The sequence below is a fragment of the Solanum dulcamara genome, chromosome 11 (genome assembly GCF_947179165.1).
Source record: "Solanum dulcamara chromosome 11, daSolDulc1.2, whole genome shotgun sequence".
Taxonomy (NCBI): domain Eukaryota; kingdom Viridiplantae; phylum Streptophyta; class Magnoliopsida; order Solanales; family Solanaceae; genus Solanum; species Solanum dulcamara.
In genome coordinates this window covers 52,403,146-52,424,916 of record NC_077247.1, presented here as the reverse complement: position 1 = coordinate 52,424,916, position 21,771 = coordinate 52,403,146, and the positions used below count along the sequence as shown (strand labels likewise).

Sequence of the window (21,771 nt, the reverse complement as noted above, 5' to 3'; positions counted from 1 at the left end):
CATTTATGTATCAGATAATAATGTCTTTTTCAAATGTTTTTTTTTGGAGATTTTCTATTTCTGATACATCATGTTTAAGTGTCAGTTTCTGTTGTTTCAAGTTTTAACGAAGCTGATACATATCTTTTATATATCAGATACATAATGTCTTTTTCAAATGCAATTATTTGATATTTACTATTTCTGATACATTATGTTTAAGTCTCAGTTTCTGTTATTTCAAGTTTAATGATTCTGATACATCTACATTTATGTATCAGATACATAATGTCTGTTTCATATGCAATTTTTTGAGAATTATTATTTCTGATACATCATCTTTAAGTCTCAGTATTTGTTATTTTCAAGTTTTAATGATTCTGATATATATACATTTATGTATCAGATACATAATATATTTTTTAAATGCAATTTTTTGGAGATTTACTATTTTTGATACATTATGTGTAAGTGTCATTTTTTGATGTTTCAAGTTTTAATGATTCTGATACTTCTACATTTATGTATCAGAATATAATATATAATTGTTTCTGATACATCTTCTGTATGTATCAGATTCTCATCTCATGCATCAGATATTTTAATTCGTATGATACATCGTATTTATGTATAAAGTTCAAGTTGTATTTAACCATTTTCATGTCAATGCAGGGAATGAAATACGTCATCAAAAAGATCCTGTCCCACCCATTGAGATTCGGAATGGCATATAGGGCTAATTTTCTTGATGATTTTGAATCATCAATAGGTGGAGATATTGTTGTCAGAAGGCCATGGATGGTTGTGTTAGCGATAACGACGATCCAAAAAAAAACTAGGAGAGACATCTCTCCAAACCAAGGAGAACTGATTGATGTCCAGTAGTTTTTTTTTATAGTAAATATTTTAGGTGATTCTGATTCTTTTAATGTATCTGATACATAAACTGTAATGTATCAAATTTAATATGTTTTAATATTTCCATACATCAGATTTACTATGTTTTTCTCTGGTGTCAAAATCGAATATAAAATCAAAGTTTATGTTTTATATTTCTACTGTATCAAACTTGTATCGAGTATAATATTCATAAGTGTCACATTTTGTGAATTCTGATACATGAATCAAGTTTTATTTATTATGATACATCATGCACATGTATCAGATTCTCATTTCTCAATATTTAATGATTCCGATACATTAATTTTTAAAATTCACGTACATAACTGTCGCCTTCTTTAATAGATCAGTAATTGATATAAAGAGCCAATTTTTTATCCATAAATAGCTGATGTGCATTAACTATTCTATAGCTAAAGTTATGTATCAGATACATAACTTATGTATCAGCAAAAGTGAAAAAATAACTGAAATCAAATTCGGTATGAATTGATGCTCTATTTTTTTCATTCGAGACGACGCTCTGTTTTTTGGCTTGAATCTTCATGGACATAACAATTGATTTTTTTAACAATTGATGTATCAGATACATAACTTATGTATCACCAAAACTGGAAAAAAATTGAAATCGAAGTTGGTTTGAATTTATGCTCTGTTTTTTTGGCTTGAATCTTCAACTTCACAACCGTTATTTTTTTAACCAAATTAATCCCATTAATTAGATTAGTAATTGATTTAAAGAACCAATCATCCCTTATATTAAGATATTATCCATAAATAGATGATCTTCATTAATTATTCATTAGATAATTGATGTATCAGATACAAAACTAATGTATCAGAAAAGTTGAAAAAAAGGGGATATCGGGTAATTTTGATACAATGAGGGATGTATAGTAATTAGACTTTTCCATTATGGGATTTAGGTAAAGTTTACTATTTTATATGGGTGAATTGTAATCCAATCAATTATGGCTCAATTCATATTCAATCCATCCAAATCCAATCCAATCATCTGTCGCACTAATCAAACTCTTCTAAATATTAGCCCAATTATGATCCAAGTTTTAGCCCAACTTTAATGTCCAGCCCAACATTAGACTCTATATTGCTTTTTATATAAATTTAATTGTCTGTTTGACTTAATTTATTTTAAGCAGCTTATAAGCTGAAAATAATTTATAAGACAAAAAAAAATAAGTTGAGGTCAAACTGTTTTAGATAAGTTAAGTCAAACAAACTCAATTATGTTTTAGACTTACTTTAAGCACAAAATGACTTTAAGTTGACCAACCACACACTCAAAAAAGCTGAAAACAGCTTATAAACAACTTATAAGTCAATCCAAACAGACTCTAAATTTTGTGATTGTAGTGAGCCTGGTCCTTATTAATAATTATCTTCTAGTCTATACTATATTAAAAGCACGAAGGTCCTTAGAAATGTTAATTGAACCTTTTGCCCTTTATTAAAAGACTCTACAATAGACATAATTGTCATTTACTATTTTGTCAAATTATTATTTAATTATCTTTATAATATTTATGGTAGGAGGAAAATCTATTTTAAAAATTAAGAAATCCTAAAAAACATAATAAGAAGAAAATATAGTTTAAAATTAAGAAGTCCTAAAATATATAATAAGAGAAAAATATATTCTAAAATTTAAGAAATCTTAAAATATATGATAAGAAAAAAATATACGATAAAGTATAATGTTAATAAAAATTGTCCTAATTTTTGGACAGAATAAAACCTCTACTAAATTGGGAGTTTAGTACTCCTCTACTCATTTTCATTATTTTTTTCAAAAAAATGTATGTAATGTAACATTAAATAATTTCTTATAAATAGATTATTCGTCTTATCGTTGTATATGAATTGACGCAATGTATATGTGTAAGTAGTGGCGGAACCATCTTGTGGTTAGAGGGTTCATCCGAATTCCTTGGGCAGAAAATTATACGATTTATGTATGGTTAAAATAATTTTTATGTATATATAGTAGATGTCGAACCCCCCTTCGATTAGTTCGTATGTCTACTTCTTCAAATTTGAACTCCTTAGTCAAAATCATGTCTCTACCACTGTGTGTAAGACACTTACTTTAAACTAGTTAACATAATATTCTTAATTCCTTGATGCTTTCCAATAACAAGTATTACTAAAAAACAATTAAGTAGTCTCCCATTTAAAATTTTGATATGGTAAATTTGAGATATACTGGACTGTTTTTAGCATGAAAAGTAATTTATAAAGAACTTGCTAAAAGTGTGATATACCTTTATCTGTATAAATAAATGCACCGTTAGGCCAAATTAATTAGGACATGACCATTTTGAAACTAAATTTATTTCCACTCAATCAAATTCGGAATAAAAATATTTTGTAAAATACTTACTCTTTCCATCCCAATTCACGTCATATTTTTCACTTATTGAGAGTCAATTTGACCAGGGGCGTTTGGACATGAAAATTGTGAGTATTTGAAATAAAAAAGTTTTTATTTTCAAAGTGAAAAATGATATTTGAAAATTAATAATTGTGTTTGTCCATGAAAATAAATTAGAGTTGTTTTTTGAATTTTCGTGAGTAATCTCAAGTGAAAAAAGTGAAATACTTTTTTGATGTTTTTCAAAATTCCTTAAAATTCTAGAATTCAACTTGTCAAGCGTATTTTTCCAAAGTTCAACTCTAGCGAAAAAGTAATAAAAAAATCATGGTCAAATGCCTTTCGAAGCTAAATTAGATTAAATCAACTTAATATTTTAAAATACAATTATTCAAAAACTATACGTAAAACACTATAAGTTATAATTTTTCCAATGTAATTAATATGATGAATTTTTTATTTTTTATTTTAAAAATGTTACATAATTGACTTATATCTCGAGAAGTGTTGCACATAAAACTGAATAGATAAAGTATAACAAAAGCTTTTTGTAATGTACGTGTTGTATGTATTAGCAGATTTAGTGAATTAAAGAACTCTAAATTAAGTAGCACTCACAAGTAGAGCCATTTCGAGAGTGGATTATAACTCGGTTTAGCATATGTAAATCGTATTATTGATGATTACGGAACTAAGCAAGGCAATTATCTAAACAAAAAGTTTGTATTATTGAAAATGACATAACTAAGCCAGCAATTAGCATTCAGCTTGACGAATGACGATGAAGTCATTTTCTATTAGCCAATTCTTTAAAGATTTATTTTCTTTTAATTAAATAAACATTCCGATTCATTTAAGCCACGTCAAAACGCGCTCTTGAGGAATTTAAAATGAATTATATATTTCCACGCATCATGCGCACAACATTGACTGGTAATGTTGTATTATATAAATAAAATAATACGTACTAAAGTAGTAGACAAATTACAATTCATAAAGAAAATGTTGGGTTGTCGAATTACTGGCTCTTACAACGTGTTAAAGAGTGAAAGAAGTCTCAGATATATCGATGGTTAATGAAATGAGTGATTTTCTTAGATGATTTTTAGATAAATTTTTCCTGTGAATTAGCTTCTGGAGTTGAGTTAGACGTAAGATCTATTTCTTGCTGAGTATAAAATAGAACAAAAAAGCGGAGTCAGAATTTAAATTTAGTGAGTACTACTTTTAAGATCTTATATATAGCAAGTCCATGTGGAGTACTCACTATATTTGTGGAGGAAAAGATGGAGGGATTGGTACTTTGCCCTGCAAACCACGTACCATTGACACCTTTAAGTTTTTTGGAACGTGCTGCATTTGTTTACCGCAAAAAGATAGGCTTAATTCATGGAAATATAAGTTATTCATGGGAAGAGTTACATGGAAGATGTGTGAAGCTTGCATCTGCCCTTTCTCAGCTTGGAGTTTCCTCTGGTGATGTTGTAAGTATATATATTCTCTTCACTTACTTTACACAAATTAAAAGTACTGGATGATCATTCACTAGTTATTCTTTTTCTAGAATAAAGCTGATTTGTTCAGCATTTTAAGATTGTGTGTATAGGCATGCTTCTGTTTTCTAAGGTAAGCTTAATTGAGACATGATGAACTCTATTTATATATGGCCCAAAGCCATTGCTTCTAGCAATCTACATTTAGGGAAGGGGACGATGATATATTTCAATTTCATCCTTTCTAATTAAGATGTTTTAATTCATTGTGTATTGTCATGAACTGCAAGTTAATTAATCGTTGCTCTATCCTGTTTAATCGTGTTATTGAACAAAGTTCAATGTCATATTATTAGACATAAGATAGACATTGATCACCAAACCTCTACCTAAATCTTGAAATTATTAAGCCACCGTTTAGACGAAAGTAATTGCACTTAATTCTCCATGCAAGATCTATACATACTATATGCTAGAAGAGTTCTCATGAGCCATTAGAGACTTGATATATCAACCAAGTCAACAAATTAATTGATGCGTACAAGAGGGGCTCTTATCCTTTTTCACATGATAAAAAGAAGACTCGACAACACACTAATTCATTCCCCCACTTAATTCTAATTTGTTGATAAATTTAACAATTATGTCCCTTAGGGACATGGACTTGACTTACACAGTTCTATTTCTATGATATTTATTCGTCTCATAATTTTATATAGACTTGACCAGCTAGCTGCTTTATATTAAGTCATCGAATAAGATTATTAGAATATATATTGAGGGGTCCTTTTCCATTAACGAACTAACTTTTGTCTACTTACTAGCTAGATATTCAAAACCAATTTGAGTACTGCTCATACTTCTAATAGTCTTATTCATTAAAATCTCCATAAACCTCTGAAAAAACGTTTATTACTTTGCGTAATGGTGTCAACATTAGGGGCTGAATGGGGACAAATTCACAATGTCATGTAAAAATGATTAATAGTCATATGATATATTAATGTCGTGTTTAGTAATGTGTCAAAGATCCATATTAGGAAAAAACAAAATTGATGACTAGGTGCAATTGATATGCCTTATAACCAGAGGAAAACATCTAGATGCATGAATTTGATCAATACTTAGAGACTTATAAAATATAACAAGTAAGGAAGCTCTCGCAAATGATATTCTTTTAGTGTTATTTAGTTTGATATAAATATCAAATATTTAGTTTGAATCAATATATAAAGAACCTAATTTTTTTTTTATGTCTATCTAATGATGGGAATGGATACATAACTAAAGTTAAGGGTAACCTAATAGTTTTGGCTCACCGCTTATATGTGTTAAACAATCCAGCTAGTACTAAATTTGAAAAAATATTATACAAGTACTTGTGTTCTCTAATACCTAACCTATTAATTTTAACAAATCAAGACAAATTTATTATTTACTTTTAATATTACTCTTCATTAAGTACTAACCACACTTTCCAAACTTATTGGAGTTACAACTCAGATTACCATTAATAAGAGTAATTTAATAAAAATAAATTTTAATAAATGTTTTCTATGGGAATTTGCAACGTTAATATTAGACTAGTAAAAGGGAATAAATGAAGCATTTCAACCTAGTAACTCAAATGATCCGTAATTACTTTCAGAACCTATAAACTTCAAATTCTAGATTGTTATCAATCTACTGTTTGGTACACTAGTAATCCAGTGTATTAGCTATGACACTGAGTTCAAACATTATTTTTGTTTACTTGTATGTCTTAGATGTCTCGTATTTCTAAAAAAAAAAGTGATTCAATTGATATGATTTGATATGAGATTGGATGATTTTGTTGAGATTGATATTTTTTCTCTTCATTTTTATTTGTAGCTTATTTTATCATACTTAACCAATTATAAAAAGCTTAATTTATAAGCTTATTAATCCTAATACAAACAGGTGGCAGTAGTGGCACCTAATGTACCAGCACATTATGAGCTGCATTTTGGTGTACCAATGGCTAGGGCAATCCTTTCTACACTCAACACAATGCTAGATGCCGCCACATTGGCACAAAAACTTCAACTATTAGAGGCCAAAATCATTTTTGTTTACTCTGACTTCATTGGACTAGTGCTTCAGGCACTTATTATTCTTCAAGAAAAAGACAAGCCTTATCATATTGTCTTAATCCATGAAAATAACAATGTAAAAGAACCACCAGTGTCATCATCAGTACCATCAAAGATTCTGGATTACGAAACAATTGTTGAAATGGGGCAGCCTAATTTCAAGATTGTGTATCCGAAAAACGAATTTGATCCGATTTCGATCAATTTTACTTCTGGATCAACAGGGAAGCCTAAAGGAGCTGTGTATAGCCACAGAGCTGCGTATTTGAATGCAATTGCTGACATTTTTCGTTATGAAATGGGAAAAAGCCCTGTTTTTCTCTGGACAGTGGACATGTTTCGATGTAACGGATGGTGTCTCCCCTGGACAGTTGCTGCTTTGGGTGGCACTAATATTTGCCTAAGAGAAATCAATGGAAAAGAAATTTTGGATGCAATTTACCTTCACAATGTGACACATTTTTGTGGTGCACCAATGATTCTTACAAAAATTGCAAATGCTATAGACACAAATCAACCCTTATTACCTCACCAGGTGAATGTAACAGTAGCAGGGATATTGCCACCAAGAGAGATTCTGACCAAAATGGAAAAACTAGGATTTAATATCAACCATGCATATGGTATGAGTGAAGCACTCGGTCCAATGATATCGATGCCTTGGAAGTTTCAAGATGATTTCTCCAAGCCAAATGAAGACGTGAATGTGAAAATTCGCGAAGGAGTTCACAATATTATGATGGAAGAAGTTGATGTAAAAGATCCAGAGAGTATGAAAAGTGTGCCAGCAGATGGGAAAACCATAGGGGAAATCATGTTTAGAGGAAATGCCTTGATGATGGGGTACTTGAAAGATCCATCAAGAACTGAAGAAGCCTTTGAGGGAGGGTGGTACAGGACTAAAGATCTTGGAATTAAATATGCAAATGGGAATATAAAATTAAAGGATCGCGCTGTTGATGTAGTCAAATCTGAGGGGAAAACTATAAGCACACTTGAAATTGAAGGTGTTTTGATTAGGCATCCTATGGTTTTGGAGGTTGCAGTTGTAGCAAGACTTGATGATGTTCTTGGAGAGACCCCTTGTGCTTTTGTAAAATTGAAAAAAGGGTGTTTTGTGACTGATGAAGAAATTATCAAGTTTTGTGAAGATTGGCTGCAGGATTATATGGTGCCTAAGGCTGTAATATTTGGTGATTTACCACTCAATTCTACAGGGAAAATACAGAAATTTATACTCAGGGACAAGGCTAACAAGGCATTGAAACTATGCCTGGGGTGCAACTCAGTCCGCGAGCTGCACACACCTTCATCGTAGTGGTGGGGATTCCAAAAAGAAGCATTGAAGTTATGCATGCCTTCATAAAATTGTCCCTTTTCATTTGCTATGTCTAAGATATTATGTATTTGTTGAATTTGACATGAATTTGCTTGATTGGAACTTTGTTGAACAAGTTAATCTGACATTAATAATATTGAAAACTATAAGGTTTGTTTTTATTTTTCTTAATTTTCCTGTCTGAAGTTGGAATTCTGATAGGATTTAAAATTCTTTCCCATTTAGTATTTGGCATAAAAGTATACATTCTGGTCCAATTGGGTTGGGGTGGATCTATCCACCAAACTCCTGTTGTTTCGTATATTGTCTTTTACTTTTTGAATGTGTGCTAAGGGTGGATACATCTAGTTTTTGTTTATTAAACAATTTCTATATATATATATATAAAAAAAAAGGGCAGCCCGGTGCACTAAAGCTCCCGCTATGCGCGGGGTCCGGGGAAGGGCCTGACCACAAGGGTCTATTGTACGCAGCCTTGCCTTGCATTTCTGCCAGAGGCTGTTTCCAAGGCTTGAACCCGTGACCTCCTGGTCACATGGCATCATAAAAATAAAAACCACTTCAATTTCTTGGAATTTACATCATCATAACTTTTATAAACCTAAAGATCTTAACCTAAAAACAATGTAGGAAATGTTTACTTATCTAATAAGCACGTAGACGAGAGATATATCAATATACACTCTTAATTACATAAAGCAATATAATTGTCTAGAAATATAATTACAATATTTGAATGAGAAAAGTAAAACTTTCATTGTTGATTTTGCCTCAAAATTAATGTTATGTTGAACTTCTTAAGCTTTAGCAAGAAAAATAAGAAACTGATGGAGTGAAAATTTTAGAGCCCATATATATTGATAGGAAGAGTTGTGGCAAATGGAAACTTTTTCCAGCCCCTATAAAGATCTTCCTCGCTAGTAACTCTTGGCGTTTTATAGTCTGTTTGAATAAGCACTTTTGAGCCAAAATAAACTTGTCCAAAAAGACTATCCTATGTTTATTAATGGAAATAACATACATTGAACAATTAACACAATATAGAGTAGTATAGATAGATAACTATATAGTATAATTCAATGCGACTAAAGATTGGTTAATGTACTGATTAGTTATAACCTTAATTTTGATTTTCTAATATTTTGAATTGAAGTTTCCCCTTATAAAATAGTATAGATAGACTAATGATGTATTCACGAATAATTACAACTTCTCATGTTTCAAATCCACACAACAAGTTAAATTGTGATAATATATTAATATTTGATATATTTAAATAAATGAAATAATACATCAATATGAATTATACAAAATTCTAACTACGCCACATTTAATTATGATAAGCTTTAAGTGTTACCTTACGTCTTAAACAAGTTAGACTATATATATAGTACTTTGGGACAGTTATTGCTCACAAAACTTTATTTTTTCGTTTGTGTATTTTTTTTTTCCTATATAAGGCAGAGAATTGTCCTAAATTGACTACAATTCAATTCATTTTCCAAGTGATGAAATTCTCATCAAGAGAGACATGAAGGCAATTATTAGGTATGGAGTATTTCATTTTGATAAAAGAAAAAAGAAGAAAGAAATATCGTCACGACAAGTTATTAGCATTAATTGAGTGAATAACTTATATGATCGTCCAATTATAGATAATTATTTTCTATCAATTATATCACCTTATTACCCAAAAAGCTATTATACCCAAACAATTTAAGAAATAATTTTATAAACCTACTTTCAAGTCTGGCTCATTAAAATTGGGGTAGGTATATAATTATCTCCATACATTACAAAATGTTATGTTTAATTGATATGTGACTTGTTAAATTATTTGACACTCATCGACCGTTATTGTTTATGTACATGCAGACTGTAGTTGCAGTAATGAATTGATTTAAAAACATTTATACCTGTGTGCAAACATTAATTAACTTTTTATTTGAATTCAAGCATATTGCAAGACTAAACCAATAATAAATTTATGATATAACCGACTTCTAATATTATATTAAAAAAAATCAACTTTAAGGCCTAACTTAATCTTCACAAAGGTCGTATAATAACTTATTCTTTCAATCAATATGGACACTAATAGTTTACTTTACTACTTATTGCATAAAAATAGTACTATGTAAATTAAATGAAATGATTTAACCTAAATAACTTTATTAATAAAACACAAATATAAATAACTTTAGTAAATAATTTACTTACCCACTATTGATGGTGGATTCAGGATTTTCACTCAGGAATTTGATTTTTTGGGATTAAATCCATTATTTCTATACTTTTTTTAAAAAAATAATTACTAGTGAAACATTTGATTAAGCTAGTCGCTATTCCCAAAATTAAATGAAAAGAAACAACAGAAGCTAAAAGCATAATACTCATAATAAGATTCAAACCATAAACGAAAGAGTCCATTTGAAAGGCACTATATATAGTTATATACCACAACACTACACTGTTTCTATTCAAATGATTCAAATATAATATATATATATATATATATATAAATATAAAAAATTATCTTATATATACAATATAATTTTTTTTAAACTCTTCTGCACACCTATATCCGCACCTGCCAATTCGATCATTGATATGCAAATAGCTTTGTCATGAATAATTAATTCGGGGCGTGCGAATTGCGTAGCCAGCCTATATGGCCAAACATTTTCCAACATATTAGGGTAGTCATTTGATTAATTCAATCATTATATTTTATACGAAATTATTTTATATTAGTCATAATTTTTATATTTAAAAATAATTTAGCATAATTTTATTTCATGAAAAGTGATGTATTTTCATATTTTGAGGTAATTAAATTTCAAGTTTTTTTTTTTACATTTAATGCATTATAAGCACAGAAATTTTATGGTATGTATCATGTATGAGATATAAATAAGAGGTGGAGTAGAGCAGTAGGTATGGGTTCAGGATAATTTAGTATATCGGTCCATATTATAGTATTAATTTATTTTAAAATGATCGTAGTGATCAAGCCAATTTTCGTGCACCTCGGTTAATTTTATGAGATATCTGTCATCTCCCACTAGCAACATGTACCAGGTAACTCAGTCTACCAAGGTTAGGACAGATGGAAAGAATCACCTAGTATTTTTTTATCTCCGCCGAATTTTTGAACCTGAGACTTCAGAGTTCTCGACAATTTTATTGACCGCTAGGCCACACCCTTGGGTGCATTATAGTAATTAAATTTTAAAACTTAATAATCCAAAATGACTAAATTTTAAAAATGACATAGCACATAAATGTATTTTTTAAAATTTGACGTCAATTGATATTTATGATCTCCAACTTTGAATATGCACAAATAGACACTTAAACTTGCATAAAGTTGAACAAATAGACATATGTGTCCTACATGACATCATGCGTGATATTTCACATCATATTGGGCATCCTACATGTATTAAGCCAACATAGGGCACAATATTTTACTTTTTTAATTTTATACAAATTTAAGTGTCTATTTAAGCACAACCAAATTAAATGACATAAACATCAGCGAAAATCAAGTTAAAAACACATTTATGTATCATAACTTTAAAAATTTATAAACTTCAAATTTTACTATAAACTAGAGCGCGCCGGTAATTAAAGAAAATCATTAAAGTGGTAAAAAACTTTTTTTATAATGGTTCTATATATATATATATATATGATGATGGTTACTTTCTTGCCATTTTGTTTAACCAGGCACATGAATTATTGAGGTGTGCTTCCCACTTCTAAATATAGAGATACACAAACTGATTATTAGTTCTACCAAAATTCAAACAAATCATCTAAAAACAATTATATGTATTTATAAACTTCAAATTTTACTATAAATTTTATGGAAGGCTACTCAAATATAAGTTCCTATACCCAGAGTGGTCTTTCATGAAATTTTACTCCAAATCTTAGATGTGACTATTTTTTTGTTTTTTGACTTTGTCATACTAGTTACGCCACAGTGATCAGAGGCGGATCCACATGGTGTCCTGAGTTCATTTGAACTCCCTTCGTTAAAGAATTACATTATGTATATAAGATAAAAAAAATTAATTTATAACTATATATTTAATATTGAACTCCTTGAACATAAGCTAAGGGACTAGCTCAGTAACAAAGGGGTTCAATATTTTGCTAGTAAAATTCCTGATTTCGCCACTTACAATATAAACAAACGGAGTAGTTGAGACGAGACACATTTTGGTATAAGAAAGCAAACAAAGTGGAATAAGAGTCAACCAATTCACTCAGATACCTTCTCCTTTGCTGACGAATTGTTAAATTTTGAATGTTAATCCTTCATCTGCTCCGCTATTCACATTAGCCAGCCCGAGTCAAGCCCAACTTCTTCTTTTTCTACTACAACTGGAAATATGACTTCTCCGTTCATCTTTCTTAGGCCTCTTTTTATATCAGTAATCATACCTGTTATTCTCGGAATAGTTATCTACCAACTTGATTCCTTCGACCCGGCTCCTTATCCGACCCATATCTTCTCTACTGACCCGCCCATGCTCGTGCCAAAGCGCAATAACCAGATGCTACGTGGCTCGGAAAAAATAGGAGTTAACGAACTGTTATCACCCGAAGACGTAGCTTACGATCAGAATTCGGGAGTTATATACACGGGATGCGTTGATGGGTGGGTCAAAAAAGTGAAAGTGAACGAATCGGCGGCCGATTCGACGGTGGAGGATTGGGTTTTCACCGGCGGCAGACCTCTTGGACTTGCTCTAGGAATTCACGGCGAAGTTATTGTTGCAGATGCGGACAAGGTCAGTTGTTGGGTCCCCCTCTTTTATGGAAAATAACTGTTGGGTTGTTGATTATTTAGCTAATGATAGTGGACCACATTGAAAAGATGGTCAGTCAGTTTCCAAAAACAGGACGGATTTGTAAAGGGTGTGAGAGTTTGGTACTCCCTCCGACGAGCCTATCTTTTTTTAAATATTTATCTCATATTATTTGATTATTTATTAAATTAAAATTAAATTAATTAATTTTTTTTATTTTACTTCTATAATTACTATGCTCTATGTATATTGCATTGATATAAATAAAGAACAAAAATTAATAAAATCTTTTAATATATTAATAATTTCTTAATCACTATATAAAATTAGAAGTGCCCATCTAATATGGGAAGGAGGGAGTACTAAAGATTTGTTTTCCTAAAAATAAAGCATATTATAATTTTTTTGTTACTTACACTTTGTTTGGATAATTGTCACTTATTTTTTCATAATATATTGTATTGTTTTATATTATTTTAATGAATACAATGTTTGGATAGATTGTATGGTTCTCCGTCATTACATAATGTCACACATTCATTATTGAATGATAAACTTTCAAGAAAAGAGTATGATACATGATAGAACTACTATGAAAAGGTAGGGTAAAAGATAAAATATAATTATTAAATAATTAATAAAGACAAAATGAGAAGAAAATATTAAAGTAATGATGTGATCACACAAAATCGATCGTTACACAAAATCGATCTTTTCATCATTACCTAACGACGGATTTAACAATAGGATATAATATTAATTTAACTAATAATCAAAACAAACATTGTATTAAAACTAACAATGTAATACAACGGGTAACAACCATCCAAATAAGGAGTTATTCTTATGTTTGGTACATGTTAGAATGGGTGTGTCCACTGTCACGTAGGGACCGGGTCCCTAAAAAGAATAATCAAGAAACCAACAACTAATGCAAGTAATGAACAAGACAAGAGTTTTACGTGGAAAAACTTCTTGATCAAGGGAGAAACAACCACGGCCTGTCCAATAGGATTTCCAACCAATCTTCACTAGATGCAAGAGCAAAGTGATCCATTACAACCTATGTAATTAGATACAAATCCTCTTCACCCCTATGCTTGCAACACTCTATCACAAGACTTCGAGCCTAAGCAATATGACTATTGCCCACTACCCCAACTCACTCTAGTTGACATAGACTTTCAACACTCCGATCAAGACTAACTCTAGCAATAACTTGGAAACTAAGCAATAAGACTATTACCCACTACACAACCACCCCTAGGTTGATGTAGACTTTTCTAACTATTTCAAAGCTAACTCTAGCAATGAAGTCAAAATGATAAACAAATTGATCAATATTCCTTTATAGTGTAGGAACTGATCTTACAATATTTAGCACCCAAGACTCAACATTACAACAAAACAACAACCTAAAAACTATTCTTCAATAGTAGCTCGATCAGGTCCCCTGCTGCCTTGAGGAAGTGTTCTTTCTTTTGAGCATACACACCTTTTTCTTTTGCCTTGTAAATGTGATGTGTTAAAACTAAATTGTTTCATGTCCTAAAGATAATATTTAGCATATGGACGAAACAACCTAGTATCTTCTAATTTGCTGGACATCTCTGTCCTTCAGCTGCTGCCCACCAACCACAACAGGTGGTGACAACTTTTACAGCTGGTCTCTATTCGATCTGTGACACCCATCGTTCATGGGACCTGGTCGATCAGGTCTTCTCATCAGGTTCCATGGTTTGTAGTTTCTTCTGATTTGCCCACCAATCACAGTAGGTGGTGGCAGCTTTTACAGCATGTTCCCATTTGGTCTATGACGCACACCGATCATGGATCAGGTCCGCCAATCAAGTCACGTGATTTATTGATGCATCAAAACTTGAATTATAACAGTACATAACCATATACAGAAAATATTATCTAAAATTATTATTATTATTTTTTTACGTATAAGATGTTTTCGAAGATTATTTTTTCTATTTATTTTATAAGAGAGCAAAAGATCTTAAATCCTCCGTTCGTATTTGCAGCGTTCTGATATCAGTATAACATTGTATAATTGTTTAGAATAAAATGTTTAAATGGGACAGGGGTTACTACTGAACGTTACTTCAGAGGGTGAGATTAAAGTGCTAACAGAGGAAGCTGAAGGCCTGAAATTCAAATTGGCAGACGCTGTCGACATTGCAGATGATGGAGCCATATACTTCTCGGATGCTTCTTACAAATATAAATTCAAAGACTACATTTATGATTTTCTTGAAGGCAGGCCCTATGGAAGATTGTTAAGTTATGATCCATCAACTAAACAGACCAGAACACTACTTAGCGAACTGTATTTCGCTAATGGTGTTGCAGTCTCTCCAGATCAAAATTATGTTATTTTCTGTGAAACTCCTCTGTAAGTACTATTGATATTATTTTAATAATTTCCTCAGCGGGTAGAGAGTAGAAGATTACTTCTCATTTTCCATTTTTTTGGTTAATTTAATTTGTAGAAGGAAATGCCAGAAGTATTACATAAAAGGCGAAAGAAAAGGAACTGTGGATATGTTTGTTGATAATTTGCCTGGATATCCTGACAACATCCGTTATGATGGAGAAGGCCATTATTGGATTGCATTCGCCACCGTAAGTTTCTTCATGACATTTAAATTTGATGTGTTCAACCTTTAGCTTCTGCTGCTGTCTCATATTTTTCTAATAATTTGACAGGAAAAGACATATTCATGGGACTTGGCACAAAGGTACCCATTCATCAGAAAGATAATGGCTATATTTGTGAAGTATGTTGGACAGCCAAAGGCAGAGAAAAATGGTGGTGTTTTATCTGTTGATTTACAAGGAAATCCAGTCGAACACTATTATGATGAGGATTTGACGATGGTGTCAAGTGGCATTAAGATTGGTGATCACCTGTACTGTGGCTCTGTTAAGTCTCGGTACATACTTCGCCTCAATCTGAAACAAAATCCTGCAGTTCAAACTTCATAAAAAAGGAAGATCATGACAGTTTCATAGTATAGAAATTTAAGTGTTTGAATTTAAGAAATAATGGGTGTATTTTTTAATATAGTCATTATAATTTGTGTAAGATTTCCACGATATAAGATGTGTAATAGTGTAGGTGTTGCTTTTTAAATAAATAGAGTGCATCTGCAACTGAATCATCCACTTTTTTGTCTGAGGACATCTAATGATGCTTGAGCTTTTTTTATTCATGGAAAGCTTCGTTACGTAAGACCTTGAACATAAGATTACAAACAGAAGAGACAAGACTTAATGTTGGAAATTTCTGAACATATGTTACATTAATATAAGGCTTTAGTCCCAAGAACTCTTCAAACTGCAACCTCACTCTTGATTTGACAAAGACTGCCCAAGTCTTTTGCTTTTCCCCTTAGGACAAACTTTTGTATCTTGCCCGTAGATGTTGTTGGTAGATCTTCAAATATAACTGTCCTGGGAGCCATATAATGAGGCAAATGATCCCGACAAAAGTTGATTATTTCTTCAGAACCAAGACTACATCCCTCCTTCAATTTCACGAATGCACAAGGCGTCTGCCCCCAGTGATCATCTGGTCTTGCTACTACAGCTGCTTCAAAGACTGCAGGATGACTGAGCAAAACTCTTTCCACCTCAACCGAGCAAATATTTTCACCTCCAGAGATTATAATGTCCTTCATCCGGTCCTTAACTTCAATGTAGCCATCTGGATGTCTCACAGCAAGATCGCCAGTATGAAACCATCCACCTCTGAACGCTTCTTCTGTTGCTTTAACATTTTTTAAGTATCCACTCATCACAGTGTTCCCTCTAATCATAATTTCACCAAGGGACTTGCCATCATCCGGCACCCTCTCCATTGTGTCGGGGTCTCTTATGTCAATTCCCTGAGTAAAAAAGTGCTCCACTCCTTGTCTTGCTTTCAGAGAAAATCGTTCATCAGGAGGTAATGATTCCCATTCTGGCTTGCGGAGGCAAGACATGCAGGGACCATGAATCTCTGTGAGCCCATATATATGAGATACTGAAAAGCCTAACTCCTCCATCTTGTAAATGATATGAGGAGGCGGTGGTGAACCACCTGTCGTTATTTCAACCTTGTGAGGAAGTGGTTTACGGTCACTTTTTGGTGAATTTACTATCATATTCAAGACCGTTGGTGCACCACTCATATGTGTGACCTTGTGAAGGGATATATTCTCAAAAATGTCCTTTGGAGAGACACGTCTTAGGCAAACATTCGTGCCACCAAGTGCAGCCACACCCCAAGTAAGACTCCATCCATTGCAGTGAAACATGGGAACAGTCCAAAGATAAGTCGGCATAGAGCCCATCTCATGAGTGTAGGGCGTAGCAATAGCATTGAGATATGCACCTCTATGATTGTAAACGACTCCTTTAGGTTGTGATGTTGTACCAGAAGTATAGTTGACACTAATAGGGTCAAACTCAGTTAACGGCCACTTTATAGCAAAATCACTGCGTCCACTTGCCAGAAGAGTTTCATATTCATGAACATTGGGAGAAGTCGCAGGAGGCGGGAGGTTATCAGGATCAGGGATTAATATTAGAAGAGGTTTTGTTTTGGCATCTGCAAGAAGATCCAGTGCTCCTTGAGCAACATCAAGCAATTGCTGGTCAACGAAAATGATCTTAGCTTCTGAATGTCTCAGGAGGACCGATACCATAGCTGAATCATGGCGTGTATTCAACGTACAAAGCACTGCTCCTGCTATTGGCACCGCGAAATGTAACTCTTGCACTGCAGGTACATTAGGGGCCAGTGTTGCAACCTATTAAAGAATTTACACTAACAACCATGAGACATCACAGATTTAAAATGTCCTGCTACAGAACGTTTGGTATATGATCAAACTAAAATGTTAGTAGAAATTTATTTTAAGGATGAAAAAATTGGGGCAAAGAGTTGTTGTATTTGTTCCAATAAAGAAAATTCAGACTCAGGCCTGTTTCGATGAAAGCCCACAAAGAAAAATCTCAAAATTGTGGGCATTTGGTTGGTGGAAGTCAAGAAAGAAAACTTGTTTTCACACATTTTGTCAAATATGGTGTCATAAATGTGTTCATAAGCACCAACTATGCCTCTAAATTGCCTATAAATAGGCTTCTCCAACATGAACACAACATCACCAAAAATTCAATTCTTTGTATACTAGAGGAGAGGTTTAGAGATAATTCTCTTGAACTCCTTGGAATAGTATTTTAGGAATTGAGGTGTGTGAGAGAAATATTGTGTATTATATGATTGTAACAATTTTTTATATAGTAAATATTTTTCTGGGTGGCCCGTAGTTTTTCCGCATTGGGTTTCCACGTTAAATCTTGTGTTGTTGTTATTCTATTTAAATTTCTCTGTTAGTATTTTCTGTTTGAAGGTGGTCCAGAAGGGACGGGAATTAGTCAGTGTTTTTTCCCAACAAGAGCTACAATGCTTGGACAACATTTTTTTCCCAAAATTGAATGATGTGTTTTAGCTAGTTTGTTGTAGTGGGAGAAGCATAACAAAGATCGGTTTTGTTGCGTATTTTTGAGAGAGTTTGATGATAGAACTCCTGAAAAGAAGTACAGTCTTGGAGGGTGTCATAATAGGATCTCTGAAGATCTAGTATAAAACTGATCGGTTACAACGAAACACTACTGGACACTGTTGTATAAGAAAATATCCTTTCCATAAGAAATATAAAAGGAATGCCTGTGAAAGTTATAAATAGTTAAATCTTTAGGATACATACTATTAATCATGCATTTAGACATAATATTCTAACATTTATAAAGTGTGATTTTCCAGCGAATAAAAGAGAAAGGTTTGAGTAAGAATAAATTAAACTTACAACATCCCCACGAGAAATACCCAATTGTGACAGTGCAGAAGCCATCTTTAGACATCTGTTATGTGTCTGTTCCCAAGTGAATTTAACAGAAGAACCATACACAACTGATGTTCTGTCTCTAAATACCTTAGCTGCTCTGTCCAAGAAACTAATGGGTGTCAAAGGGAAATAATTAGCTGAACTCCTCATTAGTCCCTCCATGGATTGCCATGGGTGAGTGTCATCACTAATTTGGGACAGATAACGAGGCTGAACTCCAACTCTCTTCACAGCATGTAACCACACATTGAATCTTGAAATATTGAAGAAAGGATTCATGATGATGAAAGATGGACACAAAATGAGTGAAGCAAGCAAAAGTTTTTGTGAGGGGATATTCTACAAATACATGTCTAAATATATTTAGGAGCATGCAATTTCTGACTGAATGACAGCAAGCGTTGTTTACCTTACTTCTCCTCCGTTCACTTTTATTAGTCTATTTCATAAGTACAATTTTTGCATTGATTTTTTACTTTTAACATATTTAGAAAAGATAATTTCTTAACATTAATTACTTTCTAAATCATTTCTCAAAATTTAAAATTTTATATTAACTAATATGGATTTGTGGTAAAACACTTGTATTAATCATTGTTTGTTAAAAAGGGTGTAAAGTTTAAAATAGTCAAATAAAAATGACTTGAGAAAGTAATAATATGTATATTACAGGGTCATTTGCATTTTTGCCCCTATTTTGTATTGATCTTTAATTTTTATTTTTCAAAATAAATAATTATTTAATCTCTAAGAACAAAAAATAAATATCAACTGGCCAAAACCTATCAGTCCTATATATATTTTTTGTCAGCTTATAATATAACTGTCCGTAGGTCATTGGGCTTCGAGAATATTCGTCACGACTTAAAGGTAGCATTAATATTATTTCAGCATTTGCAAATATTTGTTTGACCGAGATTATTTGAACTTCTTTTCACATTAGAAATTATTTTAACTTTTTTTAAATGAAGTTTATGCCTGTATTCAACTGTTTGGACAAATTGTGAGAAAAGGCTTTTGGAAATATGTTTTGATGAAAATATAAGTTATACGTAGTAGTTATTTTAAAGATTTGTGAGAAAAAAACTTTTTCAACGAGGAACACAATAATTGGAGTTTCGTTTTAATGTAAATAAAATAGTAAGAAGCTGCAATATCTTATTTTCATAAAATGTTAATATTGAAAATAAGATAAATTATTCACCAACAGATAAGAATGATGATATAATAATTCAAAATTTTCTCACACTGTCGATATATAAGTAGTATTTGCGGAGGTAATTAATTCTCTTGCAAAATGAGAATTGAGTGATAATTCACTATGAATTAATGCCTAGTATTACATAGATGATGTTAGCTTATTTATTGCAAAATGCTTTCTTTTCCCTTTTAATTAAGTTAGGCTAGCCATTAAGTTATGTGTACTGACCATGACTCAAAAGTTGGGGGCAATGAAAAACACAAAAGTAGATTTATAACACTAACATCGACTTAATAATATAAAATATAAAGAATACATATAGTAGAAAGAATCAGAGTTGTGTTTATTATACTATTTTTATCATCCTCAATATTATCTCACTTTTTCGTTCTTTTTTTTTTTTCATTTTTTTTTTTAACTTCAACGCTAAAAACAATAATTTCAGACATTTGTTTAAAAGGACTTATATCAAACATATAAAATTAGATTATACAACAATGATTGGGTATTGTCATTTATTGGATTTTTCTACCCTACGTCAATTTCCATAAGTTATCTGCCTGACACAAAATGCCATAGATCAGTCACAATTTTTTAATCTTGATAATTGAATACGACAACTAAGAAAATGATAAAATGAAAATCAAGTAACAGAATCGAGGCTAATGTCTACAGGATTTTCTGCTCGTATTCTATCAAATTTTAATATAGCTTATGGAGTTAGAAGTTTGGATGATCACTTAATTTTTCGTAATTGGCTATTATGGTTATTTAATTTTATTTTGTTTTTGAAAAATTATTCAACTTTGCCAACTTAGTTTCTATAGTCATTTTAGCCTCAAATATATTTTTCAATATCTACTTAATGATGTGGTAGCTATAAACTTTTAGGAAATAAATATTTTAAAAAATTAGAATCAATATTTAAATTTATTCAGGACTCAGTCTACCATAATGACAAAAAAAAATTATTTATAGAAAATTAACATAATCAGAGGGTAAAAATCATACATCAAAAAGAAATTTCTCAAAGTAACTTTCATCTACGCTATTGAATTGGAAAAATAAAATTAAGGTCTTGAGTTTGAACTTTAGAAATGTAAGAAAATCTTTATAAGAAGCGGTCTTTTAAGGTTAATTAGATATTTAAATTAAGCGATGAGCATAAAAACTAATTTTCGGTTGATATTGGTTTTGGGGACAATCTTTTTTTCCTTTTTCTTCTGTTTGAAAATATTTGGTAAAAAAAACAACGACATTTAATTAGTTGTATCAATTTTCATCAATAAAAGAAACATTTATAAACTCTTAAGATTTAATGACACTTTCAAAGAGAACTAATTTCCAATATAATTATTTCAAAATCTTTTTCAAACAATAACCAGTTCTCTCCAATTCCAAACCAAAAATCAAGCTCAAATCTCACCCTAAGAGTTGCTACTTGCTAGCACTTTTTGTAAACTAAATTTATTTCAACTGAATTAAATAAGTCATAGTTGTCACTAAAGACTAAATCTCTTGTATAGGCAACTCATAAAACAGGTCGGGTCAAGAATTGAGTCATGAATTGGGTTCAAAAATAATTATTTTTTTTCTTTTTTAAATTGTTAACACGTCATTAAATAGGTAT

The 21,771-nt window shown here is 31.5% G+C and overlaps 3 protein-coding genes across 3 annotated transcripts; 2 read left to right on the top strand and 1 right to left on the bottom strand.

Annotated features, from left to right (window-relative positions):
* The first annotated feature begins 4,268 nt into the window (after positions 1-4,268).
* LOC129875174 (butanoate--CoA ligase AAE1-like) lies at positions 4,269-8,383 on the top strand. The gene is made up of 2 exons (XM_055950614.1): positions 4,269-4,755; positions 6,706-8,383. The coding sequence occupies exons 1-2, from the start codon at positions 4,558-4,560 to the stop codon at positions 8,194-8,196; spliced, it is 1,689 nt and encodes a 562-aa protein (XP_055806589.1). The 5' UTR covers positions 4,269-4,557; the 3' UTR covers positions 8,197-8,383.
* A 4,037-nt stretch (positions 8,384-12,420) lies between these two features.
* LOC129874070 (protein STRICTOSIDINE SYNTHASE-LIKE 5-like) lies at positions 12,421-16,207 on the top strand. The gene is made up of 4 exons (XM_055949296.1): positions 12,421-13,022; positions 15,131-15,441; positions 15,539-15,671; positions 15,756-16,207. The coding sequence occupies exons 1-4, from the start codon at positions 12,621-12,623 to the stop codon at positions 16,032-16,034; spliced, it is 1,125 nt and encodes a 374-aa protein (XP_055805271.1). The 5' UTR covers positions 12,421-12,620; the 3' UTR covers positions 16,035-16,207.
* LOC129874069 (butanoate--CoA ligase AAE1-like) lies at positions 16,155-19,259 on the bottom strand. The gene is made up of 2 exons (XM_055949295.1): positions 18,902-19,259; positions 16,155-17,842 (listed from the first exon to the last, which is right to left on the bottom strand). Exons 1-2 carry the CDS (start codon positions 19,217-19,219, stop codon positions 16,382-16,384), a joined length of 1,779 nt encoding a protein of 592 aa, XP_055805270.1. The 5' UTR covers positions 19,220-19,259; the 3' UTR covers positions 16,155-16,381.
* Positions 19,260-21,771: the final 2,512 nt, after the last annotated feature.

Coding starts and splice junctions, on each gene's coding strand:
- LOC129875174 (XM_055950614.1), top strand. CDS start 4,558: ATGGAGGGATTGGTACTTTGCCCTGCAAACCACGTACCATTGACACCT. Junction 4,756..6,705: donor GAGTTTCCTCTGGTGATGTT/GTAAGTATATAT, acceptor TAATACAAACAG/GTGGCAGTAGTGGCACCTAA.
- LOC129874070 (XM_055949296.1), top strand. CDS start 12,621: ATGACTTCTCCGTTCATCTTTCTTAGGCCTCTTTTTATATCAGTAATC. Junction 13,023..15,130: donor TTGTTGCAGATGCGGACAAG/GTCAGTTGTTGG, acceptor TAAATGGGACAG/GGGTTACTACTGAACGTTAC. Junction 15,672..15,755: donor ATTGGATTGCATTCGCCACC/GTAAGTTTCTTC, acceptor ATAATTTGACAG/GAAAAGACATATTCATGGGA.
- LOC129874069 (XM_055949295.1), bottom strand. CDS start 19,219: ATGAATCCTTTCTTCAATATTTCAAGATTCAATGTGTGGTTACATGCT. Junction 17,843..18,901: donor GTATTTCTCGTGGGGATGTT/GTAAGTTTAATT, acceptor ATTCTTTAATAG/GTTGCAACACTGGCCCCTAA.